Below are 27755 nucleotides of genomic sequence, written 5' to 3'. Positions count from 1 at the left end.
AATTTACATAGTAGCAAGACTTGCAAGAACTCTTTCATAAAAGAGATTGTCTAGTGCCCTTTTTCCAGTACAGATTTTTTTGTAGAGTATTAGTGCATTTCAAAATGCCCCTGTAGAGCCTACTTAATTGGCAACTACTAGAAGAATCAAAAAATAAACACCAGCTTTTACCTTTGCACTCTCAAACTGGTCACTGTCTATGAGCCAGGTACAGACCATTGTTCCAGTCCTGCCTATATTAGAAGTAAGAGACAGGTTGAACTACAGGAGTTCAAAGGTATTTGGGATTATTTTTGTGAAGATAAAACATTTGAAATAGAGTAACAGAGATAAGTGACAATAGAGTAGTCAAGTGCCTGTATTTCTGAGAAGACAAGATACTGCAATTTAACTTGTTCCTTGAAAGCAGTCCCCATGTTACTTTGTGGTATTCCTAGAGATACTTAGGAAGCTGGCCAGTATCTGCATACTCCATTTAGCAGGGGACGGAGTCAAGTACACACTAGTAGATTAGGTTATAGACTGGCACTTACTAATGCTCTAAGCCTCAAGAGTTGCTTCTCTACTCCAACTTTTTTCCCCAACCCTACTAAGGCAACATCAAGACTGCTAGCACAAAGACTCCAATATAGTCTCGGTTTTGAATTTAAAGTCTGAGGTCAAGTCATTCCTCTGTACACATGTTCTTCAATCTAGTTTTGGCCTCCAGGTAGTTTCAATGTTCAGTTTTGCAAAACCTTATAAGCTATGGTTCCAAGCAGGGGTAAAGAGCCTTCTTTATGTTAAGTAATCACCTGGTTTAAGCCAATATTTGCAGTAGTAACAGCAGGCAGCTAGAGATGTGGCAGATGTTTCCAGACAGATTTGGCTTATTTGCACAGCTATTTATGCACTTCAACAGCTTCTGCACTACTACAGGTTGCAGATAGCACCCACAGGTCAGCTCACGTGCAGTAGCTTTGCCTAGCCCACCCCCATAAGACTACAATGCACTATCACCTAATACTTTGTAGGTACTGCTGGATCTTAAAGATACACAACATTTCACATAGCCGCCACAAGAAAGTAAAAAGCTTGAGGTATATTACAGTGAAGGATATTCAGTGTGGGCGACTAGTGTTAAGCCAGGGAACCTAAGCAGCAGCTTAACACTTTTGATAGTAGCAGTTTTGGTAGCTCCCTATCCCCAGCCTCTCCTGGGGGACTGCTGTCCTAGCAGTCAGGACAGCAGGAAGTTACTGAAGACCATTTTAAGAGATCAGATGTCAACTTAGATTAAGAACCAATTTGGGCTACTGAGAAATGGAGTTGGGTAAAACTAAACATGCAGTACTATACTGTTGCTAGTCATCATAGTGTCTGCAGAATTTGTCAAGTTATACTCTAAACCCATCTCATGCTATAGCTTAAGGCCATACTTACATCAAAGAAAAAAATAATGTGTAATTTGTAGCATACACAGATTACACATGAGAAGTCCTACCTTTGCCTCCTTTACAGTGAATTGCTATGATGTTCTTTTCATCCTGACTCATCCATTCACGAACACTGGCAGTGAATTTCAGCATGTCCCTAGGTAAAAGGAACATTAGTGGATCAAAGCAAACACCCACACAGAGCTATCATGATGTATGTATTTCTTGACAAGACTCACTGTAGCGCTGGGACGTTGTGGTCATCAATAAAGATCCTTTCCACCCGGTAGTGGAAGTACTTGGGGTCATAACCTTTTTCACCTACAAGGAAAGATCTGGAGTTATGCCAGGAAAGGGAATAGGCTTGCAACAAAGAAAGTGGCTTGTGACACACAACTTCTGGTCTGAGCATATACTACTGCTTAAAGTACAGTAGTAAAAATAGTTTTTCCACTTTGATCTATGAGGTAATTTGGCTAAAAAAACCTGCACTTGCTCACCTTCTAGTTTTATGCCTCTCACTTGTAAGTGGAAATTCATATCCAGGCCCAGATGGCCATTCCTTTCCACAGGGGTTATTTGGGGATCTGAGAGTTAATGTTCTGCCATACTGTCAGTGTCAGCCACAGCAACAACCACCTATGAAGTGGTAAGGAGCTGCTAACACCACACTCCTCATCTGTGACCCCTCACCTATCCCTCTGCTGGCTGGAGGACAGCTTAACTTTTTCAGGACTTCAGTATCTATGCTTCTATAATATACCTTCTCTGCTTCCAGCTCTGATGCTCTACTATGAAACCAGAAACCACAGGATAGTTGTTCCTGAAGTATTTTTCATTGGTTTAGCCACCTCTAAACAGAAGAGCTTTTAACTATTCATTCACCTCATTCTAAGCCTTCGTTAGAAAAAATCCTCCAGTATCACCCCAAGTTTTAGCCTAGGTTTAGTTTTCTACTTCTTTAGTAAGAATTCTGGAACATTGAAGCAGTTGTTCAGCATGAGCAAGGAAGTCTAAACTGCAAGGCATCCAGTATCTCCTTTGCAAGCTTCGGTACAATATACTTAGATGCTCAAAGTCAACAGCCACATTCAGGACAGAAGGCGGTCAGAGACAGCTGTGTACTTTTGACAGACTTTAAATTCTTGGAGACTTGGTATTGCCAGCATTATACCCCAAAAAGATGTTTTTCTGTTTAGCAGTATTTCAATACAGTCAGCAGCTAAACATACTTACTGCAGAGATTGTAGACTTTATAGTGGTCTGCGTGTTTGGTGTCCAAAAATCTTGCAACTTCCTAAATCAGTAACAAGATACTAATTCAGAGTAGTTATTTCCACTGCCACCTCAGCAACTACATTCATAAACAGCCCATAGGCAGCTGGCCTTTCCAGCCCAATAGCTCAGGTTCCTGTCTGGACTAAAAGTACTACTGCCACTATCTTCCTTGCCCTATACATTTATGTTTCCACAATATCAGGCAGCATAGCTCTAAAGGGCATTAATATAGACCTTTTAAACATCTTTATTTAGATGAGTGTACAGTTCTCACTACTCATACTATTACTAACCTGGGACAGAACCGACTTGGTTCTCTGAAGCCTCCCCAAGGAACAGGAGCATCAGAGCACCAGTGTGTCCACACTGTGAGATACATCCCACTAGGCTTAGCTAAGAGACTACAGCACAAGCAGTCCAGCACAGTGGAGACCACCATTTAGTCATCCCAACCAGCCAAGCCAGCAGGAATAGGATTGAGTTGACAATCTAGTCCACATGCAAATTAGCGGGAACCTAGATGTGAAACACCATTCAGAAACACTGAACTTGGTAGATGAGAGATTTTTTTACCTCTATAGGGTTCCTATAGAAAGACTGCTTCCCAGAAGATGGAAATGACATTGCAATAATGCGATCTGTGGAAAAGACAGCAGTCAGAAGTAATATGGGGAACCCTCCCCCGCATGTAGGAACTACACGATTGAGAGCAACATCATTATGAAACAGTTTATTTGTACCCTAAACCACCTACCCATTTCTGAGAGGTTGTCTTCTGCATTTAGTATAACTAGAACATCAGCTACCACTAAGTGTCAGTATCCATAGTATTTTTGCCTGTGATTCTGAATTAGTCAGTAGTTTCTCAGCTCTAGCTCCCTAGACGTCAGAAGAATTTCTATCGTTACATACAGCGTGTACCACCTCTCTCCCAGAAGGCTAAACCTTGAGAACAGTATCAGTCAGGAATCCTTATTTCAAAATCCCACAGAAAAGGAGAAGGCCTGGTTTGACTTCATATTTAAGTTTCATTAGTCTAAAACATTGTCTGCATTTTATGTCAAGCACTTGTTAACCAAATAACTAGTATTAGGAGGATGTAACATGCTGCAAACCATCATTTGCTTCTACAAACCAGTAACATAAGTGAGATCCAGATCAAAGCCATCTTTCATATAACGCCTTTTGTTTTCAGAGACCTGCCAAAATAAATAAAAATAGTAGTCTTCCAAAGGAACACAAAGATCAACAAGTGTTGCCTGTTACTAGGGAAAACTAAGCATCTAGACTCTGAAGTTTTCATGAGTAGCAGAACCTCATTTTGCTGTAGCAAAGTTCACAGCATTAGGCAATAACAACATTGTTGTATGAGCTTTTAGGTAGAAGCTCCATCCAGAATTTTTACCCTGAAGTATCCAAGTTTATTCTAGTGGAAAGATCACTGCAGATTCTTTGCAGACTGCAGCATGAATCCATTATTGCTATTTGAGTGTTTTGGGCTGAGGGAAAGAAGAAAAGTGTTAAGGGCAACATAACCAAGAGGACATACTTGAAGCTTCAAGTACCACTTTAGTGCCCCTGATGAAAGTGAGAGGCATTTACAATGGCTAGGGCTTCAACAGCTAGGTGTTTTTGTTTTCACCTGGAATAAGCAGAAGAAGGATTAAAACTCTTATTCTTCGCCATGTGAGGGAAAACTGTCTATGTAGCACACAAACTAGAAATTACCATTTGAGACACATGGTGGTGTTGCAATCACTTTGATATGCTGCCCTTCCAGGTTGAGTTGCTGCTTACTTGAGCAAAGCTAAGAATTATTAGCTATACTGAAGTTGGAGGCAAAGCTCTAGTACCCCATCAGGGACACTGACCAGACATGCTGCTTAAGCAGTATTATCAGCTGCAGACCAATATGCTGTGGGCAGTCTTGCGACTCACCGCCCACAGCTGCTTAGAGTTGGAAACAGTAACAGGAGCCTAGGTATATTAGACACCAACTTACCATTCTCCTGGTCACCACTTCAAGTTGCTTCTTTTGTGAAGCCAGGCGAAATATTCTTATTAAGATGACAATTCTCAGAACTCGCAGGAAAGTAACCATCCTAGAGAGTCAGATTCACCATGAAAGAAAGTGAACACAATTAAACTTAGATGCAAAGCTTGAAGCTATTTAAAAGCTGTTTCAGGAACAGTTTAAAGGGTTGTTTCATATACTGAACTAGGACTTCTCAGGCTGATTCTGGAGAAAGGATACTATGCTTGAAGAATACCATGGTTTTATTGAGGGCTTTTTTTGGAAGTACATGTTCTGAACAGCTAATAGAACTAGGAAACCCCCTACTTGCTCAAACAGACTTTCACAGGCACCTCTGCCCAGTAAGCAACAAATTCCCTTAATGTTACCTATGTTGTTATTCCCAAGTTCTTGTTCCTTGAAGCTTGTTCTCAAGTATACATTTAAGTGTAGAGTAGCCACCTGAAAAAACAGCTGAAAAGAGAATCTAGATAGGCTACATACATCATGCCTTGATTGAGAAACCTGAGGACAGATCCGTATAAACCCATGTTTAATCATTCAGCAACTTGAGCAGATGACTTGGTTTGAGGAACTTTGAACTGCTGTTGAACTTGGAAGGCAATAAGATGCTTATGTGAGTGGTTCTACAGAAACAACTGAACAGGGGCAGTGGCTTTTGCATACCCTTAGGGACTAGGGCAAACTAACAGTCATTCCTTAAGGAGGTATGCGAGCATATATAAGGAGCACATGGACATATTTCATGTCCTGATACACTTAGGTAAGAATCCTGGTGAATACCTACAGTAAGAGAACAAATACTAGGGAAACATTATCCTATCACCTCCAGCTGAAGACAGTCCGCTCTCCACAGATGTGGAGCTTAAAGTCAGCAAGACAAGGTTATCCTGGATACCTGGAAGAAAGCTTCAGTTTTTCCCCTAGTCCAGGACTACACTGCTGTTTTCAGAACAGAGTTCCCTTGGACCTAGCAGTCAAGGAGCTAGAAGCCAAGAAGCTAAACCAACACTGGAGTGAAGACCCCATAACCCCTCTCCCCAGCCTAAACTACAACTGTTCAAAGTAGCTCTTCAGGATAAAAACAGTTTGCATTCTGCCCTTTAGGAAGTTAGCCAGTTAAGCATTAATTAGCTCCCTGACCGATATCCAGCTCTCATTCCTCAAGATCCTTACGGGTCAGACTTCAAGGAAATGGGTAACTCATCCCAGTGCCCACCCAGCTAGACCAGATTAGAAAGAGATCATACCCCACCCCATCAGGGCATGTTACCTCTATGGATTGCCACCAAAATGTCACTGTCATATACAATCTCTTCCACATAAAAGTTACTCAGATTCTAATTATTCTGAGATGTATCAGGTGCTTCAAGACTGCTGTTTGCTTCTTGAGGAATGACTATGAGGAAAGAAGAGTCATAGACACACCCCACACACCCCTGCCCAAGGTAGGCTACTGGGAATTAGTTGGATTGTGTGGACACTACTGAAGTATTAGGTGGGAAGACTCAAAGTTTGGGATTTGGCCAATTCTGAGGTATCATCTAGTGCCAGGTAGTAATATTTTGGTCAGAACAGGAGTGCAGAGCCCTTAAGAGAAGCCTTACAGAAGGCCTCAAGAATTGCATGGGAGAGATGCTAGGCCCCAGCTAAGTATCTTCTGAGAGCATCAGCACGAACACCTTTTTATGTGACCCAAAAGCCTATTCTAAATCCCCATGAACTTCAAGTCAGCATACAAAGAACTTGCACATGCCGATCTACAACAGGATGGGTCAGTGCAAGATCAGGCCTGCTACTAACATCGCCTAGTAAAGACAGCATTGCAGATTACCCTGTCACAGTGCTATTGCTCCTATCTTTAACTGGATGTTGCCATAAGATGAAAGCTGTTTTAGAAAAATATGGCCAGACCTGAGACGTAATCATTAAACTCAGATTAATGTTTAAGACCATCTAGAAGAAAACAGCTTTTTATGATTCTGAGGCTGTAAGAGCTATTCCTTTGACAGTTCTACTTTTTGAAACTTGAGCTTAGCTGGCATTTGAAGAGACTACTAGTACTTCCAGATGTTTGTCCAACTCTGGATTCTTCAATAACTAGACTTTGACTTGGTTTCTTCTAGAAGAACATTTTTACCCTCATGCCTAGTAGCCAGTTGAATTGGGGGGATTTTTTTTTTATTTTTTTTTTTAAAAACAGCTCAACTTCTTTCCCTGGCTGAGGCAAGCAAGTCTCATTAGTTCAAACCTAGTGCAGATAACTAATCTTAGAGTTGTAGTTCTGTCTCCATCAGGAATGGATGCCTCTCACAGATTATCATCTGAACAAGCTACAGAAGTCAGATGGAAATATGACTTGAATTAACTTATGCATGTAAACACGTTTCCCCTCTCCAAAGCATGGCTGAAAAATCTAACATATGTTACCATGGGGCTTTTGAGAAAGCAAGGTGGAAGAAACAAGACAGTGTGGCAACTCTATGTCGAGATCCATTAGATGGAGACCCTCCTTCATTGTCTGTTCCATTTGCTATTATAATTCAACTCTTCTTTCTGACCTTCAAACTCTCCTCTATCAGGGCTGCTGTACACCTTACACACACCACACACACACCCCAAAATGCTTGAGTCAGAGCATTTGATGGCCTCACTATTCACTTTTAGTTACCCTGATAGGTTTAGATCATCTCTGCCTTTGAGACAGGGACAGTCTACAGTATAACTGTAGACCAAAGTTAGACGTCTCTATCCTTCATTAGTCTGTACCATGAAATACTATCACAGACATATTCATGATGTAATATGCACACATCTAGCTTCAAGGTGCCCAAAAAAAAATTCTTAGAAGACTATCAAGAAGAGGGAGCTCGCATTTAACAGCTGCCATACCATTCTTACCTTGGTATCTGATCTGCTGCAGCAAGGTCTGAGAAGGAATATGTCATGTTAATTAACAGAGTGCCCACCACAATGAATGCATCCAAAATATTCAGTTTGGACCGGAAATAGTTCCTGAAGCTGAAACAAAGGAGAGTTTTAGACAGATGCCCACATGAACAAGGACTGAAATAAATCTTCAGGAAGAGAATTACCTATAGAGCTACTGCTAGAGTCAAGCTCTTTTAAGCAGTTCTTAACACTAAGCACTGAAGACTCTAAGAAAACAATCTTACACCTGGTCTACACACATAAGTCACAGCAAAGCCAATGCAGTTTCCAAGTGCTCACTTAGACCAAAAGCACTTTACAGATTATTCTGTAGAAGGGTAACAGCTACGGTACATGGCCAAGAAAAGATGTGGCCATTATCTATGACCAGAAAATTAGTGTACAAGGCATCCATGTTTGTAGTCCAAGCTTTAAGTATTGCTTCCTGACTAGCTTGAGGACTTGCCACGCTGACTTTAATTTTGCCCATGTCTTACCCTTCAACAAACACCCTTAGTAGAACATCGATGAGAAAGAAGAGTGCTATTGCCAGGGAAACACCTTCAAGAATCTCTCTAACACCTCTCCTCTTCTCACTGATGACCAGATCCACAATAACAACTATAATGTCCACAATGATAAGTACAACTCCAAATACTCTGCAAAAAGAGAAATACAAGTCAATGTGAGAGGCAGGAGTTCATTGCTGATGTTTATTGACTGAAGAGCACAAGCCCAGATTTTTGTTTTAAGCTGTTCCAGCAAGAACGTGTTCTCATATACAGATTGAGGCCTGCCTGCATAAGCAGCTAAAGGATTCAAATTGCCTTTTTTTGTGATCTGCACAGAGTACATCATCCACATGGAATTGTACATTTCCCTCAGACTCAGCTGTAGTTATTAACCTATAATTCCACAACTACCTAGAAGCAGTGCAAAACTGAATGTTTTACGGCACACTAGTGTCATTGCTTGTCTTTCAGCTTACTCGCCTTCCCTCCCACTTGTGACTTAGCATAGTACCTTAAAAATAACTAACTTCTTCAACAGCGTACCTTGTTTCAGCACCTAGACAGCATACAACTGATGAACTGGCTGCTCAAAGGCTGCCACAGCCTGGAGTAAGCCATTAAAGAGCTTTTATCCAAGTCAATGGCATTTACAGTTCTGACTTTCAGCTTTCCTTGGAGAATGCAGTCATATCTGTTTAAGACTTCTTTCCCAATCAAAGTACTTTTCTCAAGTCACCCTTTCTGGGGGTGGTAGTACTTTCCAGACAGAGCAGGCTGGAGTCACTGTTGTTCAAGGAACTCTCCAAGTTCTTACACCAGAAATAAGGACTATTTCTGCCCTACCCATATAATTACAAGCATCGTTTACCTGAATCCAAATGACATCACAAATGGGGAAATTTTTCTCTTAATTGCACTGCAAGAGAAGAAAAGTGGCATCAAGACAAGTGACATTTTCCTACTGATATTAGCTATAAGAGCATTGTTACATTCTTTTGTTCACATTCTTTCAGTTTTAGAATTCTGTATAGCAGTGATTTCTTTAGGAGGACATTATTCACTTGCATTCATGAAGTATGCAGGTTAAGACAGTACTTGAAAGGAATGCTTTGACCATTTGATAGAAAAGATATTCATCAGCTACAGACCCTACAAGTACCACAGTGTAGTTACTATTCAGTGTCACAATTTTAGTGACACTAGAAGTCTGGCTTAGTGTCCAGTTATAAGCTTTAAGAAGTGGGCTTACATAATAGCTATTGGTAAAGAGGAAGATAAAAGGATAAACATTTCTTAAGGTATCTTGTTCAATGTATCAGCTTCTTGTATCAGAGGATTTTTTTTTTCCAGGCCTGGAAAAAGCTGTACCTGTTAATAGCTCCACTACTGCTTCTGTGCTCTTGGAATAGAGGAAGACAAATCTCTGATTTCTGAGAGTTTAAGAAACAAATTGCTAGTCTGCTAAGTAATCTTGGGATTACTTAACTATTGTAAGCACCAAGTCTTTTCTTGGACACTTAAAAGAAAACACTTTCTCCAAGTATATCACTAACAGTAGGACCTACCAAGAGATCTGACATACTGACAAAAAGTACTGGTAGATTCCTTTTGTGTTGTTCACATATCTAACCTATTTTTCCTGTTATATAGAGTTACTACACTTCCCCTCCTCGCCACCATTAGAGATACCACTGTTACAGGAAGTCTTTGTGAGCTCAATAATGCATATTGCATCCCAGTGAGTCTGAGCTACTTGTTTCCTCCAGGGTAACTTGAGCATTGCATTTCACTTGGTGCATATCCTTAACACCTCAATAACTCAGTTTAAGACAAGGCTAGATATCTTTGAAGTGATGAGGAAGCATCTTGCTGGGCTTACTGAATTAACCCACACTTCTCATTATTAGGTTCATATTTAAATTAAGCAACAAGGTCTAACCAGCAAACATCTGCATCCTTAAGCAGGAAGGAGATATTTAGGTTTTAGTACTCACATGGAAGTCAAGGATGTAATAAAAGGTCTTGTCTTTAAGGCAGCCTAGCATATAGGAGGTTCTCCTTGCATTTATGAATATCTAATATCTAAGGAAGCACTGCAACAATTACACTAACAGTTTGTTGGTCTACATCTTTGCCCAGTCAATCCTACAACGTAAATGTAGTAGGTACACCAAGACTTCAGCTTCCACAGTCTAAGAATGAGTACCTTTAGGTGCACTGAAGACTGAAATATACACATGCCACTCCACATCTTAAATCAGTTGAGGAGAACATGGCACATTTGCTCACATACTTAAAGACTTTGTGAAATGCATTTGTAAATGCTAACTTTTGAATTTTAGAAAAGACATACTGTCACATAGAAGACCTGAGATAACAGGCTTAGTCTTACTGTTCTTGAGCTGCGAGAACACAGAAACAAGTCTATTCACTTGTCACTGACTTGACTAAGTATGCTAGCAGAGTTAGCAATCTGGTGACAAAAGCTAAACACTGTTAGAAAATAACTACTTCAAGAACACAGTTAATCACTAGCAAGTTCAGAGTTTAGTCTTGATGAGGGCATGATGCTTATTATTTGCCCCAGTAGTCATTCGCTTCATTTTTGCGCCAACATTTGTTTTTGTGCTCTCCCAAGCTCATCCGTTTGGGAAAATTTAATCAATGCAGTTTGAACTACCCATTCTCCATAACGTGATGGACTTGTAACTAGTTCTTGGGTTGGGCTTTCACTTCTAGAGGCATAAAGAAGCTTCCTGAACTTACTTGTCTTTATTATGTACTAGAACAAATGTCTGTATCAAGTGATTTACTGGGTTTCTTTACTGCAGCAAGCCATCTGCTTTCTTATTTTGGTTCAACAGTTTCCACTTTTGGGGGTAAACAAGGCATTTAGTATATCATTAACTTACTTGGAACAGCTGTCTGATTCATTATCCTCATCACGACCATCGTCAATCTTTACTGCGGGCTCTTCTGGTGTTGGAGAGCTGACAAGGGAATAAACACGTCACATATTGATACAGATGTCAACTTTATACATTGCTACCCTTCATTGTTCCAGAGAAAAGAATATTAATTGTCAGTTGAGCTGCAAGCAGCAGCCTGGGCCAGAGCACAGGCAAAGTACCAGGGGAAGAAAGACTTCCTACATGTTGGCATGTCAGAACCCCTTGACTTATATTGACCTAGTTCCCATTAGCAATCCATCTCTCAAAAGTTTCATTTTCAGGGGAGGAAGGGAACAGGTATGTTCAGCAAGAGGATAAAGGGCTTTGAAGTAGGGCATCCAAGAGTCCACGGAGGACTTAACAGTCCAGTCCAGACTCTGGAAGTGCTGGAAACATGCATATGCAAAATTGCTTCAGAGTCCAAATGACATTAATGCTATTACAGTAAACTACTTGTTCAGAGAATGAATGTTTTCACCAGGAAAAGCCATAGCATAGAGATGTTTTTGTGCAGAGCAGGATGCCAGACAGGAAACTGGAAGACCAGAGCAGCAGCAGCTGAGCTAGTGCTAGAACAGCATTTTCTGGGGTGGAGTGGCTGCTTGCCATAACTTCCTTAAAAGGGTCTCTTTAGATCAAGTTTTTGTTCAGCCACCTGAGAATCTCTGAAGGTCACATGATGACTTCAGAGAAAATAAAGTGTAACATCCAAATCCAGGAGTTTCTAATTCAACCTTCTCCACAGAAATACTGTGCTGTGTAACAGCACAGCCACAGCGTTTGCTGTGGCTCTGTCTCTGGCATCATTGCTTCTTGGGCAGGAGCAACTACATACACATATTCAATATTGATGTTTCCATGCTGTTCTGAGGCAACCTAGCATGCTTGAAGCATTACTGTAACAACTCAGAGGATCCAAGCATTCTTCATCCTCCACAAGGAACCCAGGTACTAGCACTGATTCTGCAGTGTGGGCTAACCCCCTTTGAGGCAAGAAGTTTAATGATGCATTTCCTATAGTTTCAGGAACTTGATACTGAGTGTGGGTGGTAAATCATCAGTACATGCTGAATAGAGGAATGACTACCCCCCAGCAATTTTGGTATTTAAGGCTAATTTTCCAGCTCCAGGATCTCCAGACACCAGTAACCTCATTTTGTTCCTAGAACTGATGCAAAGCTCTAGCGATGTATGGCCATTCAGCTTTGCTTCCCAGCTGCTCTTACAGGATATTCACTTGGGAGTTTCCACTTACTGTGCAGCTGAAATGCTTCACTCACTGAAGTAGGTTGCTGCTGCTACAGCAATTTTGCTGCAGGTCACTTGCTTATACTTGTGGACGCAGGAAATGCACCAAATGCCGCCTTCTTATTTTAATCGCAGTAGAGGAATGAACAACATTTCTTTTTGTGTTGAGGATTGGCTCTTAACACCAAACATTAAACAGAAACTAAGTCCGAGTACACTGTTTTCACTGCGCTCTCACACAAAAATTCAGTTCTAGATAACACTTTCCTCTGAGGGAGGTTGTTTTGTTGAGCGCTCTACATCTACTTGTTGTGCAAGCTGGAACAAACTCTCTGCCACAAGCTACTACATCTAGTCTTTGACTACTGGGGTGGCAGAAGAATGTGAGGATATACTAGAAGAACCTATTTCCTCACTACACACACTCTCCATACAGAGCATAAGCTTTTCTGACTGCTCACAGCTAAAGGGAGCTTCAGACTTGAGGCTTTTAAGAAGAGCAGAGCAAGAGCATCTTGCTCTACAAGAAACCTTGACAGTATTTCTGGATGCTAGAATAGAGCAGTATTTACTGCCATGAGCTTGTTACACCAGGGCTGGGTGCTCTGTACTTAGTTCTTAACTACTTGCAAGAAGTCAATCACAACAGCATATTTCTCTCAAAGATATCACTCCTCTCAGACAACAGCCTTTTAAGGGGGCAGGGGGAAATACAGACTATATGGTATATAAACTTCAAGCACTCCATCATTATTACTTTGTTATATCTAAAGCACCAAGAGACTCTAGACGGGGGGACCACACAGAGCATACTTCAACTCCAAACCCATCCACTGGTGCAGTTCACTCACCTGGATGCTTCTGTCAGCTCTGCCCCTTGTTCGTACCTTACAGTTGCCATTTTGCTTGTTGTTGTTCTGCTGGTCTTAAGAGAAGCACATACAGTTAAAGAGGGATCAGTACAAGAAACAGTGAATACCAGCATCCTATAGCAGCCTCACACTGAGGTTACAAGCAGATGGGCTTCTGCTTTATTTGCAGTTATTTCCCCCCCCTCACAGTTGACAAAACAGAACCTTTATCTATAAGGCTAGTGAGAGTCAGTGCACCCAGCAGTACAATAAAGGGTTTTTTTAACTATACCTAATATGCAACAGTGACAATAACTTTAAAACTGCATCTTTACCTCACAATGAAGCATTTTCCCCTGCCTCGAGCTATGAAAGACAGAAGAGCGCCAGCTGGCACCTCTGGGAGGGATGCAGCCCCAGGCTGCTCTGGCAAGCGCAGGCTGGAAACCCCGGGGAGCGGCTCCAAGAGCTGCCGGCGCACATCAGCCCCTCAGCCGGGAGGCCCGCACTTCGGCCCCCTCCCCCATCTCCACCTGCCTCGCCGGGCGGCCGCCGCTCGGGCACAGCTTCACAGTCCTGGAGTGGGAACAGGCTCCCACAGAGGCGGGTACGGTCCCGCCAGCAGCCTCCCTGCTCACCCGAAAAGGGGGCCAGCCGCCGGCATCCCTTCCCAGCGGAGGCCCCGCAGGCCGAGCCCCGGGCGACCACCACACGGAGCCCGCGGCTCCGCAGCTCTAGCGAGAAGAGCCCTCGGTGGCCCCAGCCCCCCGGGAGTTCTCGCCACCCGCCGCCCTCACCTCAGCGCGGCCGCCCACCTCCAGCCGCCGAGCTCAAAGTCGAGCCCCGGACACCCGCCCCCCGGCGCTCCGCGGACTCAGCGGAAAGTTGCGTTAAACTTCCTGAGGGCTGTTCTCCTTATCCTCCCGCCTTCCTTCACCCCATCCTGGCCGCAGAACCCCACTCACCAGCCGAAACACCAGGCCGTGGAATAGGAACACACCTCGACCCCCCCGCCGGGCCGAGGCTAAATGGCCCGGCGGCGCCGTACGGCTGCACCTGGGTCGGGGCCGGGCCAGGCGGGACCGCCCGCTGCCATGGCGATGGCCCCGCCGCCGCTCCCGACACCGCCCGCCACACCGCAGTCAGAGCGGCGGGCGGTGGGCAGCGGGCTTGCGGGCGGCCTTCTCGCTCCTGCGGGCCTGTGCGGGCCCAGGACGGCGTGATCCCGGGGAGGCCCGTAACCTATCCGCTGCCCATCGCCGGGTCATTTAGGCGCGGCCCGGCGGGGAGTCGAGCGGTGTTCCCGCTCCGCGGCTCAGCCTCACCTCGGCGGGTGAGTGGGGCTCTGCAGCCCGGCCGGTGTGAAGGAAGGCGGGAGGGTTGGGAGAACAGCCCTTAGGAAATTTAACGTAACTTTCCGCTGAGTCCGCGGAGCGGTGCCTGCCGCCTTCCCCCGAGCCTCGTCTGTTCGGGTTTTCTACACTTTGCTGCTGCACTTTTATGCCTCTTAATGTGTTTCGTGTGGGATGGCAGCTTTTGGGGGCTGTGGCTGCCTCCATCCAGGGCAGCGGCACATAACCCTAAGCACTTTTGTTCGTCACGTAACGCTGGGCACTTACACTTTTACAGAATCGGAGCCTGCAGGGCAGGTTCCTGACGCTGTCCTCTGCAGGGGCTTCACACCTACCTCACCGGTGACCAACAGTCAAGTAATAACAGCCCCTGAGCATGAGCATCTTGCGGTGGAATACTGCTGGAGGTGAGGCCAGGCCTGCGCTGGAAAGGTTTTCTGCAGCACGGTCGGCGGCAGAGGGAGCTCAAAGCGAGCTTTTGGGGGCTGCTCCCAGGGCTGCTGCAGCTTGGTCGGGAGTAGATGCGGTTAACCGATAGCAGGAGACTTTCTGGATGTCCCTTGCCCAAATGAAATGAAATCTTTAAGATAAATGCTGAGAATAAGGAGCATTTCTGGGCATCAGATTAAATAGAAAGTTTCCCTTTCAAGTCTGTCATATATAAGTATATGGGTAAGTAGCTAGTACAAACAACAGTGGTAGCAAGTAATTAGCTAAATATGTTTGGTATATTCAGAAGGTGATATGGTATATTCATGAAGATGATCAGAGGGCTGGAGCACCTCTCCTGTGAAGACAGGCTGAGAGAGTTGGGATTGTTCAGCCTGGAGAAGAGAAGGCTCTGGGGAGACCTAATAGCAGCCTTCCAGTACCTGAAGGGGCCTACAAGAAATCTGGAGAGGGACTATTTACAAGGGCATGGAGTGATAGGACAAGGGGTAATGGATTTAAGCTAAAAGAGGGTAGATTTAGATTAGATATAAGGAAGAAATTCTTTACTGTGAGGGTGGTGAGACTGGAACAGGTTGCCCAGAGAGGTTGTTGATACCCCATCCCTGGCAGTGTTCCAGGCCAGGTTGGATGAGGCTTTGGGCAACCTGGTTTAGTGGAGGGTGTCCCTGCCCCTGGCAGGGGGGTTGGAACTAGATGATCTTTGAGGTCCCTTCCAACCCAAACCATTCTATGATTCTATGATTCTATAAAGATAATTATATATTCGAGAAGCAGCTAAACATCAATGGAAGCTAAGCTGGATGATGAGAAGCAACATTAGATTAATTTGCTCTTAGTCATGAAAAAAATGTTACATGCACAGGTTATTTGGTACAGGCTTGATCCTGTGGACCATGTGGGTGCCCTGTGAGTTACTCTCAGCGGAAGCTTATGCCCATGGAGCACCTACAGAGGGAGGATCGTATCAGAGAAGAGTGTAGAAATATGGGACTCTACTTTCCCCTGTCCTGGGCCCCGTAAGCACCAAGATCTGAAGGCAGTTTGGGTATTGAAGAGGACTTCTCACAGAACATTCAGTTAGAACCAGGCTGGGAGGCTTCCAGTTTGGCATCTAGACTGAATGCCAGGGCTGTAAATGAACCAGCTTGCTAGAGGCTGCAGATGCACTTAAAGTAAAAAGGAAAACCAGTTCTTCCAATTTTTCATCAAATAGGCAGACACTTTCTTGCCAATGATAACACTGTAACTGTTCCTTTCAATGTTGCTAATCTTATAGCACTGGTGATGCTGTAAAAGATTTGCCAGCTCTCATGCGTCATCATAAGTTTCCCAGTGGTTGATATATTTTTCTTAAAACCCTAACTTCTGGAGTTAAAAGCACCACTTTTTTTTTTATTAATAAAATTAAATTTCTAGCTCTCAGCTGGTGGAGAAAAGCGTAGGAACAAGATCCAAGGTTCATAAAGCTAAAAATAAAAAGGAAGCATTGAAAATATTCTGGTTTAAAAATTCAAGACTTCTAAATCATTTTCATTATATTTTGCTGGTTAACTCATGATACTGACATTTAAAACCCCCTCAGAATCTGGTTCTGATCCCTTGGTGATTATTCATCAGTGTAAAACCGCAGAACTGTCAACAAAATGCAGAAGAGATTGAAATGTTCAGTAAATAATCCAGTTACATACTAGGTAAAGAGCAGGATGAAGTATGCATATCTCAGAGGGGCAATGACATACTTTACATTCCAAAAATAACAGAGAGGGTGGTAAACAGAATCTCTTAACTTGATAGATTTTAAAATCAGCAGGTATGGCTCATTTATATCAGATATTCTTAAGAGCATCAGATATAAATGCCAAGAAAAATAATTTTATTTTTGTTAAGTCTTGGGATAACAGAAATATGGAGATAAGTGGGGGAAAAAAATCAATTCTCTGCCAATATTAAAAAGCAGGTAGATCAGATGACCTGATGATGAGAGATCTGTCAGTTTGGCTTTGCTCCAAGACAAAATGAGAGTAGAGTAGATAGAGGCTTCAACTAATAAAATATTAAATAAGCTTAGTGATAATAATAATAATTAATGCAAATCAACATGGGATTAGGGAAAATAATTCCTGACAAACTAATTTATATTTTTAAAACAAGATTACAAGATACTGATAAAAGTATTTTGTTGCTTCTGTAAGCAACTGTCTGGCTAGAAAATTACATATGATTAAAAAGGTAGAAGAATATAAACTCAGTCTGGTTCATATTGGTGAAAACCCAGCACACTAGTCTTAAAATAACTGAAAGTGGAACCATCCTTAAGCAATTCCTTTCCAGAGAGGTTCTGCAGGGACTGGATGTTGTCTTACGCTGTTTAATGTTGTGTTATTTTGTTCTGCACCATGCTCCTGATAAAATCCCCAGTGATTGAGTTTGCAGCTGACACAGAGGTTGGAAAAGTGGTCGGATACAAGAACGGCTGCCTAGCACAAAACAAATTGTAACATCTGGTAAGTACAGATGAGTGAGCGATGTGCTTTTCCATACATCCACTGTCAATCTCAGAACAAAGGAACTCAGGACGGTGCTTTTCAGCCCTTGGTACCTGAAGGACCATGCAACATCTTAAAAAAAAATCCTTGGTCTACTTATAGTCCCACTGACCGTCACTGCGAGGCACCTGCCACCTACATGGGGTATGTGTGTACAAGTCAAAAAACTTGCAAGCATTTCTGGACTAACTTCTGTGATGCAAATCACAGCCATCCTGACTGCAGGGAGTAGCACCATGGCAGGTCAGATTTGGAACATTAGTGACTGTACTATGAAGACAGGTAACTGAAAAATCCTGGGGCAGCGGTACAGAATAGCCAACCATAGGTGGTTGTGGCACATGGCTCTTTCAAAAGGAATAACAAGATCCTTGGATCCACAAACAGGAAAGATGTTGGGCTGGAAATATTGCTTGAGCTCTTTGCTTGGCTCCTGTGTGCTCTCAGCTCTCTGGTTCTGGTAACCACAGCTCCAGAAGGAAAAGGGAAGAGCCATGATGTGAGTAAAAGTCTGTGAAGTGCACCTCATCACAACTGGGTCAAGGAGCTCACAGCTGTCCAACTTCTGAAAAAAAAGGAGTGACTTAATCACAGTTGGTCAGCACTAGATCTGGAAAAAGTCTAGGTGCACTAAAAGGGGTGTAAGCACACCTAAAGCTTCAAAATTTAGATGTAGAATCATAGAATCATTTAGGTTGGAGAAGACCTTTAAGATCATTGAGTCCAACTGTCAACCTAGCACTGCCAAGTCCACCACTAAACCACATCCCTAAGCACCACATCTACATGTCTTAAATACCTCCAGGGATGGTGACTCAACCACTTCCCTGGTGTGGTGGGTTGACCCTGGCTGAGGGCCAGGTGCCCACCAGAGCTGCTCTATCATTTCCCTCATTCACTAGACAGGGGAGAAAAAGTGTAACGAAAAGCTTATGGGTTGAGATAAGGACAGGGAGAGATCACTCACTAATTGTCATCACAAGCAAAACAGACCGAACTTAGAGAGGGAATTCATCTAATTTATTACTAAGCAAAACAGAGTAGAGGAATGAGCAATAAAATCAAATCTTAAAACACCTCCCCCCACCCCTCCCATCTTCCCAGGCTCAACTTCACTCCCGGCTTCAACCTCTGCCCCCCCTCAGTGGCACAGGGGGACGGGGAATGGGGGTTACAGTCAGTTCATCACATGCTGTTTCTGCTGCTTCTTCATCCTCAGCGGGAGGACTCCTCTCATCATTCCCCTGCTCCAACATGGAGTCCCTCTCACAGGAGACAGTCCTTCACGAACTGCTGCAATGTGAGTCTCTCCCACAGGGTGCAGACCTTCAGGACCAGACTGCTCCAGCATGGGTCCCCCACGGGGTCACAAGTCCTGCCAGCAAACCAGCTCCAGCATGGGCTTCCCACGGGCCACAGCCTCCTTCAGGTGCCTCCACCTGCTCCGGTGTGCGGTCCTCCACGGGCTGCAGGTGGAATCGCTACACCCCCTCATCCTCCCTCCATGGGCTGCAGGGGGACAGCCTGCTTCACCATGATCTTCACCACGGGCTGCAGGGGAATCTCTCCTCCGGTGCCTGGAGCACCTCCTCCCCCTCCTTCTGCACTGACCTTGGTGTCTGCAGATGTTCTTACATCTTCTCACTCCTCTCTCTGGCTGCAAAAGCTCTCCCTAACTGGTTTTTTTTTTCCTTCTTAAATATGTTATCACAGAGGCGCTGGTTGGCTTGGCCTTGGCCAGCAGCGGGTCCGTCTTGGAGCCGGCTGGCATTGGCTCTATCAGACACAGGGGAAGCTTCTAGCAGTTTCTCACAGAAGCCACCCCTGTAGCCCCCCCGCTACCAAAACCTTGCCACGCAAACCCAACACACCTGGGCAGCCTGTTCCAGTGCTTGACAACCCGTTCAGTGAAGAATTTTTTCCTGATATCCAATCTAAACCTCCCCTGGCATAACTTGAGACCATTCCCTCTTGTCCTGTCACTTATTACTTGGGAGAAGAGACCAACACCCACCTGGCTACAACCTCCTTTCAGGGAGTTGTAGAGAGCAATAAGGTCTCCCCTCAGCCTGCTTTTCTCCAGGCTAAACAACCCCAGTTCCCTCAGCTGCTCCTCATAAGACTTGTGCTCTAGATCCTTCACCAGCTTCATTGCCCTTCTTTGGACACACGCCAGCACCTCAGTGTCTTTCTTGTAGTGAGGGGCCCAAAACTGAACACAGTACTCGTGGTGTGGCCTCACCAGTGCCGAGTACAGGGGCACAAACACTTTCCTAGTCCTGCTGGCCACACTCTTTCTGATACAAGCCAGGATGCTCTTGGCCTTCTTGGCCACCTGGGCACACTGCTGGCTCATATTCAGCCAACTGTTGACCAACACCCCCAGGTCCTTTTCTGCTGGGCAGCTTTGCAGACACTCTTCCCCAAGCCTGTACCATTGCATGGGGTTGTTGTGACCCAAGTGCAGGACCCAGCACTGAGCCTTGTTGAACCTCATACAGCTGGCCTCAGCCCATCGATCCAGCCTGTCCAGATCCCTCTGTAGAGCCTTCCTACCCTCAAGCAGATCAACACTCCCACCCAACTTGGTGTCATCTGCAAACTTAGTGAGGGTGCACTCGATCCCCTTGGCCAGGTCATTGATAAAGATATGAAAGAGACCTGGCCCCAGTACTGAGCCCTGGGGAACACCACTTGTGACCGAGCACCAACTGGATTTAACTCCATTCACCACAACTCTTAGGGCCCCACCATCCATCCAGTTTTTTAGCCAGTGAAGTGTACACCCATCCAAGCCATGAGCAGCCACTTTCTCCAGGAGAATGATGTGGGAAACGGTGTCAAAGGCTTTACTAAAGTCCAGGTAAACAACAGCCACAGCCCTTCCCTCATCCACTAAGCGGGTCACCTGGTCATAGAAGGACATCAGGTTAGTCATGCAGGACCTGCCTTTCATAAACCCATGCTCACTGGGCCTGATCACATGATGGCACTCAAGATGATCTGCTCCAGAACCTTCCCCAGCACCAATGTCAGACTGACAGACCTGTAGTTGCCCCTGCCCTCCTTCCAGCCCTTCTTGTAGATGGGTGTCACATTTGCTAACCTCCAGTCAACTGGGACCTCCCTGGTCAGCCAGGACTGCTGATAAATGATGGAAAGTGGCTTGGCACCAGATCCCTCAGTGCTCTTGGGTGGATCCCATCCAGCCCCATAGACCTGTGTGTGTCTAAGTGGTGTAGCAGGTCACGAACCATTTCACCTTGAATTATGGGGGCTTCATTCTGCTCCCCATCTCTGTCTTCCAGCTGAGGGGGCTGGGTACCCCGAGAACAACTGGTCTTACTATTAAAGACTGAGGCAAAGAAGGCACTAAGTACCTCAGCCTTTTTCTCATCCTTTGCCACTATGTTTCCCCTCTGCATCCGATAAAAGATAGAGATTCTCCTCAGCTTTCCTTCTGTCACTAATGTATTTATAAATACATTTTTAATTGTCTTTTATGGCAGTAGCCAGATTAAGTTCTAGTTGGGCTTTCTAATTTTCTCCCTGTATAACCTCATGACATCTTTGTAGTCCTCCTGAGTTGCCTGCCCCTTCTTCCAAAGGCCATAAACTCTCTTTTTTTCCCAGAGTTCCAGCCAAAGCTCTCTGTTCAGCCAGGCCAGTTTTGTTCCCCGTTGGCCTGTCTTTCAGCACATGGGAACAGCCTGCTCCTGTGCCTTTAACATTTCCTTCTTGAAGAATGTCCAGCCTTCCTGGACTCCTTTGCCCTTCAGGACTGCCTCCCAAGGGACTCTGCCAAGCAGTCTCCTGAACAGATCAAAGTCTGCCCTCCAGAAGTCCAAGGTAGCAGTTCTGCTGACCCCCCTCCTTACTTCTCAGAGAATCAAAAACTCTATCATCTCATGATCACTATGCCCAAGATGGTGCCAACCACCACATCACCCACAAGTCCTTCTCTGTTCACAAACAACAGGTTCAGCAGGGCACCTTCTCCAGTTAGCTCACTCACCAGCTGTGTCAGGAAGTTATCTTCCACACACTCCAGGAACCTCCTGAACTGTTTCCTCTCTGCTGTATTCTATTTCCAGCAGACATCTGGTAAGTTGAAGTCACCCAGGAGAACAAGGGCTAGCGATTGTGAGACTTCTCCCAGCTGCTTATAGAATATTTCATCTGCCTCTTCTTCCTGGTTGGGTGGTCTATAACAGACTCCCACCATGATATCTGCCTTGATGGCCTTCCCCCTGATTCTTACCCTTTCATCACTGTTGTCAAGCTCTAGACAGTCAAAACACACCCTAACATACAGGGCTACCCCACTGCCTCTCCTTCCATGCCTAGCCCTCCTAAAGAGTTTATAGCCATCCATTGCAGCACTCCAGTTGTGCAAGTCATCCCACCATGTTTCCGTGATGGCAACTATATCATCGTTTTCCTGCTGCCCAATGGCTTCCAGCTCCTCCTGTTTGTTGCCCATGCTGCCTGCATTGATGTAGATGCACTGCAGTTGGGCTATTGATCCCGCCACCTTTTTTGGGGGGAGAAGCCCTAATTCCTATGTGACTGTTCTCAGGCACTTCTGTGGTTTCTAACACATCAATAATCCTTGCATCTTTGATGCTGCATGGATCTCCATCCCCTACTACCACTGAGATGGCAAAACGAAGGACCTCGCTAGAACATGTCCTGCAAACATTGGCTTATCTCTAGCAAGCCTGGTTTTGTCTCTTTCCCCCTTCAAATCTAGTTTAAAGCTCTCAAAGAAAGGAACTTGTTCTGCAGGTGCCTAACCCTTGAGGCAATTAAATTGATTGGGTACTTCTCTGTTGGGCTGCAGAGATCAGATCCCCTGGAACCTGCAGTTGTGCTCCTCTGTGTGTCCTGCACAGTTCTGGCCATGTATCTCTGCTGCTTGCCCCTGCCTAAGGCAGATCAAGATCCCAAAACTAGGCAGAGGGGTATTGCAGTCCCTGGAGCTCCCTCAACAAGCCCAGTGAGACCACCTCCACCACACACTGCCATATACCACCCACAGCTCTTCTCACCTTTTTGTACACATTCTGCATTAAACAGCCCTGCATAAAATCACCCCAAGAGCAGAACTTGCTCTTGCCCTTCCTCCTTCCCCATGCCAGCTGAGTGCCCTACCCACTAGTGTTCTTCCCTCGGGATGTGCTTGTGCCATGGTGCCCAGCCTTGCCCAGGACAAGCTCCGTGCAACCCCTCGCTCCATGACCCTGCTGGCTTTCCCCCAGCACGTATGCCCACAGCCAAAGCAGCTACCAGGGTTTGGGTTCCCAGGCAGGGGCAGGCACACAGCTTGTATGTACTTGGACCTAGCCTTAAGCAGGGAAAAAGACGTTTGGCAGCAGAAGGCTCTTCTCTTTCACAGAGTAAGGCATTGTGAGATTAAAAAGCTGCAGGATAAGACTTAGAAGATTCAGACTCAGGACAAAAACCAATAATAATTAACAATATGGGTAATTAAGCATTAGGAGAACATGCTAAGGTCTGTGGCTGGGTCTTCAACACTGAATATTTTCCACCAAAATGTCTTTTTCTCAGAGATGCTCTAGTTCAAATGGGATTGAATTAGGTCAGGGGAGTTCTCTGACCTGAGGTAGGTAGAAGATCACACAGATAATCCACATACTCCCTCTGGCCTTGTGACTAATTCCCTTTGGTACAGCTATTCCTGATGTGAGATCCGCTCGGACCTGTGCTTGCCCTCAGGAACTTACAAACTAATTACATTTGTTGTGTCAACCCATTAGATACTCATAGGCTGCATGCAGACTCATTAGTTAGACTGAATTATGTCTTTGCTCTTTGAACGTTATCAAGACATTCAGATCTAGCATGTTTCATGGTCTGCCACCATTACTCCTTCTTTGTACACAGATTTCTGTGGTTACTCCTTGCTAACAAACCACAGACTTTTAATGCACATATGCTGGTTTCGGTTATTTTGTAGATTGAAACTATGGTAGCTGATGTCATCCTGACCTTTTAAATTTATCTTTTGATGAAACCCTTTATTGTTAGATTAAAAAAAAAAAAAATTGTTTCAGATCTCATACATTAACTTGGGTTTAACAAACCTGGCAGCCCAGATTCCTTCAGAAGATCTATAGTAGCTCACACATCAAGAGCCTGCAGGCCCCTGGTACATCCACACCTGTAGTGCCTGCAAAGGAGCCTGGTCCACGGTCTTTCCTAGTGAGCAGGACATTCATGGAAGGTGCGACATGATAGAGAAGTATAAATATAATGGCAAATGCATAAAGCCCCTGGATTCAGTGCAAATGAGCTGCTTTGCTTGGAGCTGGCTCTAGACTACTCTGAATTTTCCTAGGGCATCGTTAGGCAGTTAGCCTCTTGCTGTGAACACCTCAGGTCTCTGTACCTCCTTTGGAGTCTGAGGCAGTCCGCCTCATTTCTTCCCTTCTCCCTTTAAGAACAAACAAACAACAAGAAACTGATCTTGGAGAGTTTTGAGAGGCCATGACTGTCTTCCAGCTGCAGTGATATTCCCTTGAGCTCTGGGGGAGAGAAAATCCATCAGGTGTTGTCTTCATGTCTTCATCCTGAGCCATTCTTTCTGGGGGAGCCCAGTGCCCCATGACTGCCGGGATATCAAGAGCTGCCCCAGAGCCACTCTCTTCATTCACGTTTATCCACTAGTTTGCATTCTTGCTGTGCTGGCTGTGCATTTAATGTGTGAACAATAGTTTTTTTATGAGTGTTATTCAGCACCTACGTACTTTTGCTGGAAGGATGGTGGAGGAGAGCAGGGTGGGGAGGTTTTTAGTTAATGAAACTGTTATTATTTGCTGACAAGATCACTGAGTATCTTAAGAGGGAATTTGATCTCCTTCCAAGTAACTAAACAGGAATTTGCACTGCAGAATATGTGTGAAGCATGTGTATTCCAGGGGAAAAAAAGAAGAGCATTTACAGTCCCATTGCCTAGGGATTTGAACATCTGTGAGGAAACAACATCAGTGATCGTACAGCGTCCACGTTCTTTACGATGACTTGATTATTTTAGCTCTGGGCCAGTGGAGCAGTACATGAACACACCCTCCTGCTAGACCCACCTCACGTGAACTCAACCTCATGGCATCCCCTCTGCAGTGCTTCAGATATTCCTAAAGCTTCATCTAGGCTGGGAAAATAAGTTCATCGTGAAACAGGTATGCAAGAAACACATTCCAGCCGACTTTTATTCACATGCAGACATTGGTGAGGCTAACACTGGTGGAGTCCTCGAAAGATCATGAGAGTGCTGCAGACATCTTGGCTCTGAGAGGTGTTTGGGGGGGGTCTCTGAAGTTATCCAGTAGCTGAGTAACTCTCTGACTGGAGTTTGAGTCCTGCTCCTGTGAAGCTGCACTCACGTAACGTACGTGTGTGAGTGCCACCGGGACTGCAGCTCCACCGCCCCCTCCTACCCAGGGACCAGCAGGACTTCGAGACGTGGGGCCCGATGCTCCCTGGCCATACAGCCCTGCAGACAGCTGTGGGGTCTGACCGTGCTGCCCCCGCTGTGACTCCAACACTGCCGCCACAGACCCAGGCCCATCCCCAGTCCCACCTGGGACCAGGAGGTGCTCATGGGCCAAGGAAGTTGTTGGCCATCTAGGCAAGAACATAAATTGGTGCGCAGCATCTCAAGTGCTGGCTGGCTGGTTCCAGCTGAGAAAGAGATGCTGCTGTGGATGAAAGCCCAGAGGATGGGGCGCAGCCCACCCTGTGCTCAGGTGTGCAGTACCCGAGCACCCCGCTGTCAGCTGCAGCCACTGGCCGAAGGGGTGGAAGAAAGGGCCGAGTACCCACTAAGGAGGAGAGGAGACATTTCACTTATTTAATTTCACAGCTTCCAAAACCAGCCTAAAACCGAGGCCAGAGAACAAGTGAGAAGAAAAGCACTGTTTACATGATCCTTTGGCAATGAAGTGGGTCAGCGGTTCTTGCGGGAGAAGAGGAATGCAGTTTTTAAAAAATAAACAGCATCAGGGTACTTGGTAATAGCTGGACAGTCCTGCTTTCCTGGAGAGTAAGACAGAAGTTTACGATGGACTTATATGCCTTGTCTTTTGGCTGCATGGTCTCTCCTCCAAACACAGCTCTGTAAAATGGAACATTCCTGCTGTTTTCTTTAAAATAATCTGTAATTCCTTGGCCATAATGCAAAGGGAGGCACCCATCTGTTTGGGTGGTTTTTTTTCTCTTCCACAAATGTCCTTGTTTGTGTTAACTAGCAAATCTAATCATCCAGCTCAGAGGGGAGTTACACAACTGCAAACCTCCTGAGATTTCAGTCTAATAGCAAATCTTGCTTAATATCCCCATGTTCGCTGCTTGCTTCAGATTTGCAGCTCCTTTGGCGTTACAGCTGTGCTGTGCTTTTACATATAAACCAGATTAAACAGTCAAAGGAATGCTGAATGGGAAAGCTGTGTTATTTCCACCTTGCAGGACTTACTGAAATGAGCCTGGCTATATTAAATGTGAGATAAAACTCCCACAGGGAGCATTAGTCTGAGTGATTCATATAAACACTAAAAGAAGTCAGTCTTGGTTGAGCCTCCTAGTCAAATAAGGTGGGTAGTGGTGCACAACCAGCAGAGCCCCTTGCCTTGGCAGAGCACCGCTGATAGAAACCTGTCGTTTATCCTCACCGGGAAGCAGCAGGATGACTACTGGGTAACAACAGATAAACCAGGGTTTGGGTAACTCTTTCATGCGTGGGATTGCAAGTGTCTTTTCTGTGGAACTGCCTAGTGCCGTGAAACCACCTTCATCTGCGCCCGTGATGTGGGCCATCTGGAGAGGAAAATCTCATCAACCTCTAGAAATACAGCCAGGTTTATGATTGCTTTCTTTTGCAGTTGACTTTTATGGGAGATAATCTTATCAGGAGGAGGTCTGAAGGGAAGGCGAGTTACAGGTATGTGCATTTAATACATGTTGATAAAGGCATAGATGAAGCTGCTTTCTTTCCCTCTGGTTTTCACTGTGGTTTTGAGGAGCCATTGCTCAAACCCATCGTTCCTGTTAGATTTTTGCCTCTACCTACATGCTATGGGGCCTGATTCTGACCTCAGTGCCAGTGCTGCGCCCACCGCCACGGCTGCTGTGGGGTGGTGTGAATGCATAGCACCAGCGGCCACAGCCTGGGGGGTCCCCTGCTCTAATACTGAACTCTTCTCTCCATGAGCTGACAAAATGCCCTGTGCTGGGGCACCCACCTGCATGACATCTTTTATGGATGACTTCCACAGGGCGCTTTGTCTCTTAGCTTGCTTTGGGCCTTGTCTGTCCGGCTTGGCAGACAGCTCCCCTGTCGCAGCAGCTTTGCCGGCTCTGGAAGCAGCCCTCCCCTCAGCCGCTGAGGGGATGCTATTAGAGCCATAGCTGAAACAAAGCACGCCACTGAGAGCGAGGAGCTGGGCAGCCAAGGTTCTACAGCACTTCCAGATGTGAAGCGGGGGAGTTGGTGCATTGGGTCTGGCTGGGAGGGAGTTAATTTTCCCCACAGCAGCCCTCACAGCGCTGCGCTGTGTGTTGGTGGCCAGCAAGGTGTTGGTAACACCCTGGTGGTGTGGCTACTGCTGAGCAGGGCTGGCACAGCACCAAGGCTGTCTCCAAACGTCCCACCTCACCAGTAGGCTGGGGGTGGGTGAGGTCTTGGGAGGGGACACAGCCAGGGCAGCTGACCCCAACTGACCAAAGGGATATTCCATACCATATGATGGCTGCTCAGCAGTAAAAGCTAAGAGAAAGGAGGGGGGAGGGGGGGCATTTGTTATTTACAACGTTTGTCTTCCGGAGCAACTGCTATGCGTACTGAAGCCCTGCTTCCTGGGAAGTGGCTGGACATCGCCTGCTGATGGGAAGTAGAGAATAAATCTTTGTTTTTTCCTTTGCTTCCATGCATGGCCTTTGCTTTTGCTTTCTTAAATTGCCTTTGTCTTGACCCATGAGGGTTTTTTTCCACCTTATTTTTCTCCCTTCCCTGCCCAGCTGAGGAGGGCAGTAATAGAGCGGCTTGGTGGGCACCTGGCCTCCAGCCAAGGTCAGCCTACCACAGTTTGGTTTAGCCTATTTTGCAGATTTTTTTCATTCTTTCTGATTTTTTTTTTTTTTCTTTTAAAAGCACCATGCAAGTACA

At 45.3% G+C, this 27755-nt stretch overlaps 2 protein-coding genes across 13 annotated transcripts in view; one reads left to right on the top strand and one right to left on the bottom strand.

Moving 5' to 3' along the window:
• Nucleotides 1-14911, bottom strand: part of LOC104640912 (phosphatidylinositol 3,4,5-trisphosphate 3-phosphatase TPTE2) — a 20418-nt gene extending 5507 nt beyond the window's left edge. Inside the window, exons 1-13 of one of the 7 annotated variants that reach the window (XM_075741924.1) lie at nt 14841-14911; nt 13222-13290; nt 11084-11161; nt 9040-9087; nt 8157-8318; nt 7630-7749; nt 4696-4795; nt 3829-3892; nt 3267-3331; nt 2652-2712; nt 1655-1736; nt 1484-1572; nt 172-233 (exon numbers count right to left, since the gene is read on the bottom strand). In XM_075741924.1, the coding sequence (XP_075598039.1) occupies nt 172-233; nt 1484-1572; nt 1655-1736; nt 2652-2712; nt 3267-3331; nt 3829-3892; nt 4696-4795; nt 7630-7749; nt 8157-8318; nt 9040-9087; nt 11084-11161; nt 13222-13271 (981 nt within the window). In that variant the 5' untranslated portion in view covers nt 13272-13290; nt 14841-14911. Of the gene's footprint in view, nt 1-171; nt 234-1483; nt 1573-1654; nt 1737-2651; nt 2713-3266; nt 3332-3828; nt 3893-4695; nt 4796-7629; nt 7750-8156; nt 8319-9039; nt 9088-11083; nt 11162-13221; nt 13296-13556; nt 13982-14018; nt 14255-14840 lie in introns of those variants that run through there. The other 6 variants (XM_075741923.1, XM_075741918.1, XM_075741919.1 and 3 more) reach the window with 6 other exon arrangements.
• Nucleotides 14357-27755, top strand: part of LOC104635807 (fibrinogen-like protein 1) — a 23475-nt gene continuing 10076 nt past the window's right edge. For 2 of the 6 annotated variants that reach the window (XM_075741929.1, XM_075741930.1), the window contains exons 1-2: nt 26179-26287; nt 26473-26531. The gene's annotated coding sequence lies outside the window, so the exon portion shown is untranslated. Of the gene's footprint in view, nt 14555-14850; nt 14981-17444; nt 17531-25949; nt 26288-26472; nt 26532-27755 lie in introns of those variants that run through there. The other 4 variants (XM_075741925.1, XM_075741928.1, XM_075741926.1 and 1 more) reach the window with 4 other exon arrangements.

Source organism: Balearica regulorum, chromosome 1 (assembly GCF_011004875.1).
Source record: "Balearica regulorum gibbericeps isolate bBalReg1 chromosome 1, bBalReg1.pri, whole genome shotgun sequence".
Taxonomy (NCBI): Eukaryota; Metazoa; Chordata; class Aves; order Gruiformes; family Gruidae; genus Balearica; species Balearica regulorum.
The sequence above is the reverse complement of the archived record's forward strand: the minus strand, read 5'-3'. Positions and strand labels throughout refer to the sequence as shown.